The sequence below is a fragment of the Boleophthalmus pectinirostris genome, unplaced genomic scaffold, assembly GCF_026225935.1.
Source record: "Boleophthalmus pectinirostris isolate CB_2022bp ecotype Guang Dong unplaced genomic scaffold, ASM2622593v1 HiC_scaffold_10, whole genome shotgun sequence".
Lineage (NCBI taxonomy): Eukaryota > Metazoa > Chordata > Actinopteri > Gobiiformes > Gobiidae > Boleophthalmus > Boleophthalmus pectinirostris.
Window position 1 is genome coordinate 31540614 of NW_026570971.1, and position 10819 is coordinate 31551432.

At 42.1% G+C, this 10819-nt stretch overlaps 1 protein-coding gene across 1 annotated transcript in view; it reads left to right on the top strand.

Moving 5' to 3' along the window:
• sptbn5 (spectrin, beta, non-erythrocytic 5) overlaps window positions 1–9445 on the top strand; it is a 50787-nt gene extending 41342 nt beyond the window's left edge. The window contains 10 exon segments of the mRNA XM_055158327.1: window positions 459–648; window positions 1129–1305; window positions 3236–3343; window positions 3794–5296; window positions 6734–6787; window positions 6905–6985; window positions 7062–7153; window positions 7498–7611; window positions 8658–8875; window positions 9015–9445. Of these exon segments, the coding sequence (XP_055014302.1) occupies window positions 459–648; window positions 1129–1305; window positions 3236–3343; window positions 3794–5296; window positions 6734–6787; window positions 6905–6985; window positions 7062–7153; window positions 7498–7611; window positions 8658–8875; window positions 9015–9127 (2650 nt within the window). The 3' untranslated portion in view covers window positions 9128–9445.
• Window positions 9446–10819: the final 1374 nt, after the last annotated feature.

Below are 10819 nucleotides of genomic sequence, written 5' to 3' on the forward strand. Positions count from 1 at the left end.
GTTTCTCAAACTGTGAATGTGTGAACTCCTTTAGGTGGGACTTGGAACTCTTCAGTTTTCTGGGTTTACCTCATTTAGAGTTCATTTTATCAATTTTTTTTTACCCCCCTTTGGATAATTTCTTGCTTAGAACTGCTGTGGACATTATGCAGTCCCGAGCTTACACCTGGAATAGTCCTGTTATAGGCCTGGTTTAGATTTGGTGGTATTCAAAAAGCCAAACCTTTTCTTTTGTAGTACTTGGGGTGAAAAGTTAGTGAGCCACTGATCTAACCCAATCTACGAAACCTAAGGATACACTGTATTATAAAAGAAACACTGCACCAGGGCTGAAGCACAGACGCTCTCTGACAGGTTCACACTCCCGGGTTCTTCTTAGTCCAGTCTAATTACTGTTTGTTCTGTTGCAGATTGTAACTGGTTTATTTCAGTCCAGACTACATAGTGTTGTGTTGCAGGTCGTGGCAGAGGCAGATGCTGTCTCTGCTCAGAGCTGAGGCACAGGTGGTCTCAGGATCAGACCTGGATCAGCTGATCAGGAAACACGCAGAGAGACGTGTGCAAATCGACCGTCAGATGAGTAAGAGCGACGCACTGACAGAGGAGGGGAGGAGGCTACTGCAACACGGAGGCTTCATGTCTGCTGAGGTAACACATACTAATACTACTACTACTGCTACTACTACTACTACTACGACTACTAGTTCTACTGCTACTACTACTGATATTACTACTGCAGCTGCTACTACTACTACTGCTACTTCTACTGGTACTACTGCTTCTACTGCTACTGCTGCCACAACCACTACTACTACTACTGATACTGCTACTGCTGTTGCTGCTACTACTGCTACTACTACTACTGCTACTTCTACTGGTACTACTATGACTACTACTACTCCTACTTCTACTGCTACTACTGCTACTACTACTACTGCTACTTCTACTGGTACTACTATGACTACTACTACTCCTACTTCTACTGCTACTAATACTACTAATACTTCTACTTCTACTGATACTATACTGCTACTGCTCCTCACACAGTTCTTGTGTTAGCCTTGCATGTTTGAGGTGGAGGAGTTTGTGTATGGATGTTGAGGGCGGAGGCTCTGTTCATATTTCCAGGTGGAGACTCGGTTGACGGAGCTGCAGCTGTTGCAGGATCAGCTGATCTCTCTTTGGGAGGAGCTCAGAGTATTTTATGAAGAAGAGCGTGAGATGTTTGTCCTGAGGAGAGAGCTGGAGCAGGCCGAACGCTGGCTCAGCAGCCATGAGAGGGCGCTCACGTCACAGGACTACGGGGTAAGACCAGGGGCCTCATTTATAAAAAACTGTGCAAGAGTTGTCATAAGCTAGTGCGTACGCCTAGTAGCCACGAGAGGCGTGCGTCCTCACCATAAAAGGAGCATGTAAAGTGACTGGTGAATGAGATTTCCCTAAACATGAGCTGATAATCAGTGGGTTTGAGACACGCGGAACAGAGAGGGAGGGGGATGCCCCACACAGTACCATGCGGTCATGTCAAAGATTTAAACAAGCTTTAACATATAAATACAAAAGTAAAAGTGACAACAACGACTCATCTGTTCATTTAATAATATTTCATAATATTTAGGCAGCACATCTTTGCAGTAAGCCAGTATGTTTTCTTGCTGTTTCAAGAGTTTTATCGTTATATTTTTAAGTCTGCCTGTGAAGTGTGTGCGGACTGGCCCTGTATATATATATATATATGTATATATATATGCATATAATGTAGATACGTGCACGCAGTGATCTGAATGGTCAAATTATGAGTGCGTGCAAGAGATTCAGATGCCCTCCCCTGGAGAGCGAAAGGAGCGAGGGAGGGATACGAGGATACGTGGACACAGATTTGACACGAAACACATCAGACACATGTGCTGTTATTCTGCCACTAAAACTCCAAACTGCTTACCTCTGTGAGTGCGTTGGACTGGGTCTGACCTCTGTGAGTGCGCAGGCCTAGGTCTGACCTCTGTGAGTGCATGGGACTGGGTCTGACCTCTGTGAGTGCATGGGACTGGGTCTGACCTCTGTGAGTGCGCTGGCCTGGGTCGGGGTGGGCACAGGCATTAGTCTGTTCTTCATACTGTCAGAGAGCAAGCTCTCATGTGCAAGAGCTCCCCATTACACAAGAACATAGGGAATATTTAGGGTTAGGGTCAGGTTCGGACAGTAGGCTTTGTGTCGTGGGCAGACTTGGGCCACTCTGGCGCTCGGCGCATAAATACAAAAATAAAAGTGTTAAAGTTGCGTTTAATCCCAGTGCCTCATTAAACCAAAGCCTAGCTCCAGCTGTGTCCAAGGGAAGAGTTTTCTCTCAGGTCCAGTCATTATTTCGTCCTCTGTGTTGGGTCACAGCCACAGACTGTGTTCTATAGAAGTCTATGGTCACGGTGCGGACTGTGGGAGACCCTGCGCTACACTGGGAACGTGGTCGCGCTCGTGCATGAGTTTCAGGTGTAGAGTATTGTGGAGAATAATGAGTGGAATAAACAGCCCTTCTGCGTGTTTTGGCTAACCAAACATTTAAATGCACAAATCTGAAGGTAATTCTTTTATATACGTTGATTTTCTGTTAAGTTCCTGAACAAACTGTTCCTCAAACTCTGTTCATTTCTGGCTCCTCTCCGTGAGTGCCGCTTTTTCCCCGTGTCTCCAGACTTTGCGACTTATGGGAAGTCCCGAGTTGGCGTAGAGTTAAGCAAAGCACTGCGCTTAGGACGAGTTTCATAAATCCCGCCGTTGGCGTAGAGACCTCGTACACAAGGATTTGTGCGTAAGCAAGCTTTATAAAGCGCCCCCAGGACTAGAGCTAAACCAGTACTACAGTGTGAGACCAGAGCTAGAACTAAACCAGGCCTACGTGGTGAGACAAGGGATACAACTAAAGCAGGACTAGACTGGGTCTAGACCAGACCCAGGATTACAGGGAAAGATCTGAACTAGAACTAAAGCAGGACTAGACTTCAGGGTCAGACCTGAGGAGGGAGTGATATGTTCCTCTTGAGTCTCTCTTGTTTTAGGATCAGTTGGTGGTTTAGACATGGTGTTTACCTCATATTTCATTCCTTTCTTAGTTTAATCTTGGTTTAGCTTTGGTTCAGCCTTAGTTTAAACCTGGTTTAGCCCAGATTAGACCTGGTGTAGACCTGATCTAGAGTTGTTTTAGACCTGGTTCAGTTTTGATTGTTGCTGTGCTTTTCAGGATTGTGTGTCTGACGTGCTGGAGCTGCTGAAGAGGCAGGAGGACCTGGAGGCAATGATCCAGGCTCAGAATGACCGCTTCAATACTCTGCAGAAGAAGATCACTCAGGTTTGAATTTCATCTCATTGCCACATGATGTTATCAAATGGTTTGAAAAATGGCCTGGATCAAATATTTGGGAGATGTATGGAATTATGTAGTAAAAAAAAGTTAAAACTACTTTTAAAATATATATATGTTAAAATGCACAAAGTGGCCACCCTTTGTTGACAGCACTGCTTTTGCCTTCTTTCAATGAGTGTCTTGATGAAGTCTCCTGAAATAGTTTTCACTTCACAGCTGTGCCTTGTCAGGGTCAAGAAATGTCAAAAGTGCAAACCAGTTTTCAAAGCAAAGGCTACAGGCTATTTTTTTTTTTTATTTAAAACAAGTTTTGAGTTATTTTTTATTTGCTACATTCGTCGTGTCATTCATTTTGATGCCTTCAGTGAGATTACAATGTAAATAATCATGGAATCAAAAAGAAACTGGTCGTGTAATTCTTCTGCCTTTTTGCAGAGGGAGAAACGACTGCAGATTATGAGGAATGAGGACGTCTCTGACAGGAAAGCTCCAGTGAGAGTCTCGTCTCTGAAGAGAAAACCTTCTGACCCTAAACTCAAGACTGGGTCCTCCTTCAGAAACACCTGGACCACTGATCCATCTGACGACAGCAACAGAGATGAGACAGATAGCTCATCGTCTACAAAATCTACTGTACGCTCATCCTATAGAGACCTCCATACCACACCATCTGACCATCAGAGAGACAGAACCACAGCTCTATCTGACCACAGCAGCAGAGAGGAGACTGACTACAAAGCGTATCCAAAATATAGTGTACACCTCCAGACCACAACTTCATCTGTGAACAGCAGCAGGGAGGAGAAGATGGACAAAACTCTAGCCTCACCACAATCTCCAACCAGACCAAGAGCACAACCGTTCTCTCTGTCTGAGCACAGCACCAAGGATGAAGAAACATCTCGAAGGTTCACATCAAAGCTACAGGAGGACACTGCATCCTCATTATCAAAACATCAGGCATCTCCAGCCGTTTCGTCCTCACCAGAGTCTCACCCCAAGTTTAGACCCAGATCAAGGGATATAAACATGAGGAACACAGCTCTATCTGACCACAGCAAAGAGGAGGAGACCTATCAAACACCCACAGCACAAGCACGCACCAGCCGATATAGGAGCTACAGATCTGAGCCCAGTGAAGAGTCTACCGTACCATCTTCACCCAAACCTCCAGAATCGCCAAAATCTTCATCTATTTTGTCCTCATCAGAGTCTCCGCCCAGGTTTAGACCTAGATCCAGGGATAACAACATGAGGAACACAGCCCTGTCTGACTATAACAAAGAGGAGGAGAGCTATCAAACACCCACAGCACAAGCACGTACCAGTCGATATAGGAGCTACAGATCTGAGCCCAGTGAAGAGTCTACTCCACCATCTTCACCCAAACCTCCAGAATCTCCAAAATCTTCATCTGTTTTGTCCTCATCAGAGTCTCCGCCCAGGTTTAGACCTAGATCCAGGGATAACAACATGAGGAACACAGCTCTGTCTGACCACAGCAAAGAGGAGGAGAGCTATCAAATAACTACAGCACAAGCACGTACCAGTCGATATAGGAGCTACAGATCTGAGCCCAGTGAAGAGTCTCCTCCACCATCTTCACCCAAACCTCCAGAATCTCCAAAATCTCCAACTACAGAAGCTAAAGTCAAACCTCCTCTAGCTCCTAAGCCTCGCGTTGTTTCTGCAGAGTCCAGCCAACACGCTGCATCTGAAGCGATTAAGCAGGATTCACCTGCATTTGTCAGAAAACTCACTCCTCCTTCTGTAGCCCCTCCTCCCCCTCCTCAAAGTCCTCTAGAGATGGCCCTAAGAAGAGCGGAGTTCACTGTCGTTGAAGAAGAATCGGAGTCAGTCACAGTGCAAGATTCTGAAACCCCGCCCACTTTACAGGAAGAGAAGAAATCTGAAAGTCTGCCCCCAGAAGATGTAGAGGTAAGTTTAAGATGTGTGAATATTAAAGGGCCCATATTATGCTATTTTCAGATCCATGTTGTTTCCTCATCAGAATCATACCTGATTTGTATTTTGTTTCATTCACATGTTTAACACACCAACTCTGCATATTTAGGCTGTGTTCTTTTCTCAAACCTCACCTTATGATATCATGTGGTAATACGGGAAGTGCTCCTCTGTGTTTTTAAACTCAGTAGAATCATTTGGATAATTTGAGCCCTGGAATTGCTTCTCTCTATAGTACTGATTGAGGGAAGATAAAAGGTAGCTATTAAATTGAAAACTACCACTACATCCAGTGTTGGGAAGGTTACTTTTAAAATGTATTCCCCTACAGATTACAGATTACATACCCCAAAATGTAGTTTGTAATGTAATCCATGAAGTTATTTAAGGTGAGAAGCGTAGTCTGAATACTTTGGATTACTTGGTTTGCTGTAGAGTAGCAAAGATGAGGAAATCTTCACATAAGATATTTTGTCTGCTAAAAGAAAATAAAAAGCCCAGACTTTCCTTAACCATATTAAAAATATTACTGATAGAAGAGGAGGAGACACGGTCCGCACGGCATGGTGTAGTCCTGTTAAATCCTGGTTTAGTTCTGGTTTTAGTCCTGGTTTAGTCCTGGTTTTAGTCCTGGTGTAGTCCTGGTTTACACATGGTTTCGTCCTGGTTTAGACCTGGTTTTAGTCGTGTTTTAGTCCTGGTTTAGATCTAGTTTAGACCTGGTTTTAGACCTGGTTTTAGACCTGGTTTAGATCTGGTTTAGATCTAGTTTATACCTGATTTTAGACCGGGGTTAGATCTTGTTTAGACCTGGTTTTAGACCAAGATTATTCTGGTTTAGACTTGATTTTAGACCTGGTTTAGTCCTAGTTTAGACTGGTTTAGATCTAGTTTAGACCTGGTTTAGTCCTAGTTTAGACCTGGATTTAGACCTGGTTTAGATCTAGTTTAGACCTGGTTTTAGACCTGGTTTATAGCTCAAAGGGGGGATATAGCTCAAAATGTAAAAACAGGAAAATACTGCCCTATAATCCATTTATTTCAACAAGCAGCTGTAATCCAATTACCACTCACTCAGTAACTGTAATCGAATACAGTTACTCATAATTAGTACTCCGATTACATAACTCTGGTACATATAATCTGTTACTCCCCAACACTGACTACATGACATCACAAAGTGGAATAGAGCGTTTTGATTTTAGGAGATGTACACAGATTAATAAATCAGGACTACTCAAATATGTGTGAATGAAACAAAACACAACTCCAGGTCTATTTTTGATGAGGTAAGAACATTATAACATGGTTTAAAGCTCACAATAATCCATTAAGTGTAATATAAGACCTTTAGATCACTACAGATACAAACACACACACATGCTAGGACCTTAACCTATGTCTCTTTAGGTGAGCTGTGGGCAGAAGATCCGGATGCAGGGGGCGCTAGAGCTTAAACGAAAGGTGAGAAGGACACATCAAACACAGTTCACAGAATCACTGCAGTTTCTTACAGTCCCAGGCTGAGCTTTGGGTCAAAACATTAACTTGAATATAATGAAAAATGTAAATGTCCCACAGCTGGATCACTGGGAACAGGTGTTTGCTGTTCTGGAGTCTGACACTCTGAGACTGTTCCATGATAAAGAAGCTGCCGCTGAGGTAACTGCTCAAACTTCACTCTCAGTTTTCCATTATAAAATTATCATATATGTTTAATACTGATGCCCATCCACAGGGGACCTCCAGGTGGCCCCCTATCAACCTGAGAGGAGCTGTGTGCAGAGAAAACGTGTACTACAGAAGAAAAGACCACACGTTCAAACTCATGTAAGAGATTCACCTTTAGACTCAGGGTCTGTTAAATTGTGTAGTATAAAGCTTTAGGTTTCATATTTAGAACCAGGCTCAGCGGCTCTAACAGGACACAGAGCTTCTTAAAGACTGTCGAGTCAAACTGTTTCTATAGCACATTTTAAAAACAACTGCAGTTGATCAAAGTGCTGAACAGGCCATAGTAAAATAGTCTCTAAAACGTATAAGCCCATAGAAACAGTGAATGTTACATTGACTGCCTATAATACCCAGCTCTTTTTTATATGTGTTTTATCTTTAAACAATGACAAACCAGACACATGTTTATTGTGCGCTCCTCCTCTCCTCTGTCTCTACAGTCTGGAGGACAGGAGCCAGTACATGTTTGCTGCTCACAATAAAGAGCTGCAGCTGCTGTGGATCAGGAAGCTCCAGAACCAGGACTCAGCTTCATCTGACTCCGAGGACTCAGGGTGAGGGCCGGGCTCAGATCTGATGCTAGAACACATTTCCTTATTTATGACAGTGCTTCCCATTGATTTCCTTCTGACTATGGTGCCACATATACTTTCTTTATTAATAGTGTTTTCTTTATTTTGCCTTTATGTAATTAGGAGGTCCCATTGAGATTGAGAATCTCTTTTTCAAGATAGACCTGGCCAAGTTAACAGCAACACAATCAAACAAAACTGTAAAATTACAAAATTTCACACTATATAATCTCACAAGAAAAACATACATGTCTCAGTCACCTTTTTACAGTTTTCTTGAACTTATCAAGTGACACCATAGATTCCACCTTAAGATCTTTCTGTAAATGATTCTAAAACCATGGAGCTGCATAGGAAAATCAGATTTTCTCAGTTCATAGAAGCACCGAGGTACAGTATAAAGTAACCGTCAAGAGCATTTTTTAAACAATTTTTGGAATGTAAATGTCACTTATTGCATGTTTTTCATATTCAAGCAGTCTTTTTTAATGGTATACATACATACATATATTTTAGTAGTATACATTAAGCAACAAAGTGAGATTTTCTGTATAGTTCAGACTATATAGGAGAATTTTATACTTTGGGGGCCACTGTAGTCTCCTCTTTTAACGGGAAACACTGCATTAGTTTCAACTTTCAAAAGATTTTATTTTTTAATTGGTAACGGTGCAAGCTTTTTATCACTTTGAAACTCATGAATAGAACAGTAAAGTCTCCTGTAATATAACTGTTTTCTCCTGAAGTCTGAATTAGTGAGATTATTTTAGTTGTGGACTAATTAGCAATGAATTTTTGGCTTTGTCTTCTGATCATGCAGTTCTTTTTATTGTACACAGAGTTTTCTAAATACATAAATTTAAAGTAAAGATTGAAATATATTGATTTATGGCTTCTAGTTAGAGAACATATTTACAAATTTCGGGTTATTAAAGTCAGAAATAGTTCTCTTTTGAGAGTTTGATTTAATAATGCTATGTTTTTATAGTCTAGATAAGGATTAGGAATCAGCCCCATTTGTTTTTCAGGAGAGCATCTTCAGTGAATGTCAGTCTGGAGAAACTCACCGATACCAACGAGGACACACCGCCCCCGAAACAAGAGGAGAAAGAGGAGATGAGGGAGGAGAGGAGAGAGGGAAGAGAGGAGGAGAGGAGAGAGGGAAGAGAGGAGAGTCCAGAGCCACCCTCCAGCCCTCCCCCCAAACCTCCTCACACCTACTACAACCAGCACCGCTACAGTTCAGGTCTGAATCAGCAGAACTTTAACTCAGACTAAACAGGACTAAACTGTGGCACTGATTAAAGGGGGTGTGAAACTGTAACTAAACCAGGTCTAAACCAGGTCTAAACCAACCCTAAACCAGCCCGCTGTCTGTTCCCCAGGCTCCTCTGCTCCAGACTCAGAACCTAAAGACCCTCAGACCCCTGCAGCTCCAGAAGAGGCCACCAGGGAGCGCCCTCGGATCAATGTCCTGCGCAGGCTCTTCAGGAAGTGAGCCCCGGACCTGAGCCTAAACCAGAACTAATAAAGTGAAACTGAATCAGGACTAAACCAGAACTAAACCAGGACTAAAGCAGGACTAAACCAAGACTCAACCAGCATTAGTCTAAGGTGAAAGGATGTTCTTTGAGAGGGACAGAGGTGAGAGATTTAGCTGCACTTAATGTAATTCAGTTTTGCAAATGTGACAGTTGTCTTTAATGATTTAATGATTGTTTTTTAGGTTATTACTACATTAATCTGGATTTTTGTATCTAAAACTCTGCCAATAATGTTAATACTACTAATGTTCATTCTACTATTACTACTAATAATGTAATAATGAAAGAGAAAAATTATCTGTTGCACTCTCTAGATTGCTAAATTCGGCTTATATTTTTTGTTAAAAGGCAATATCGATATGTAATATAAATGTAAAATAATAGATGAAGAATCAAAGATAAAAAAATAAGATTAAAGAATCAAAAGTTTGAAAGTTTAAAGTTAAATTACCATAAGCTGCCATCTGACAGCGGTTAATGTAAAGAAAATATCCCATATTGCTGTCTAAAATAAAATGTCTGATCTGTTTTTCCTCATTTAATGGGAGACAAATCCAATAAAGTAACCGCAGTAAGTGTTTGGCTGCTCCCTTGTAGTTCCTGATGTGTCCACGTGGGGCTGCTGGTGCTTCATAAATCGCCTGTGGTTCGTGGAGGTTCAGGTGGCTCTTTCACACTCTGCAACAGCTGCTCATCAAACGCTCACAGCTCCAACAAAACAACAAATGTGCTCACAAAAGACGCTTAGCCTGCGCCGCACCAGACAAATAACAGCACCGAATAACAGCACCCAAAGGTACCCAACAATACCACCCGTATAACAGCACCTACAGCTACCCAACAGCACCCACAGGACCCCATAGCACCGACAGCACCCATGTAACAACACCCACAGCTACCCAACAGCACCCCAGAGCACCCATAGGACCCAACAGGACCCATATAACAGCACCCACAGCTACCAACAGCACACCATAGCACCCAACATTACCATATAACAGCACCCATATAGGACTCAAACACACCCGTATAACAGCACCCATATGACGGCACCCAAATACCAGAAAAGATCCTTAGCCAACTAAACATATTTAAAATGTCCAAAATAATTGTGATTAACAATAATATTTTGATAATTATTAAATGAATTGTAATCCTCTGAACAAGTTTCACATTTAACAGCTTTATTAGTATTGTACTCTGTAAAAAGTGAAAACAACAAAGATCGAAAAGAGAGCATCAGGAGTTTCTTTCAGCACAATCTGGTGTATTCTCTTTTTCTTTTAATGTTTATTGTTCCATATAGGCCACGCCGCAGCACCCAAGAGCACCCAACAGCACCCAAATAACTCAAATAACAGGGGAGACATGCACAGCTCCTCTTTCCTTTTTGTATTCGACCTGATTTTTGTTATAATGTAGTGTCAAGCTCTTTATGCATTTGGTTTATTACTGCGCAAAAAGACAAATGCAATTCCGTCCTTTTCAGTGTGCATATTTATTAACATGCACATCGTGTATATACTCGTACGACTCGAGTGTTTGCTTTTGAGCGGGTGCGGTCTTAACCAGGACTGGACCAGCACTAAACCAGGATTACACCAGGTTTAAAACAAGACTAAACCAGGATTACACCAGGTTTAAAA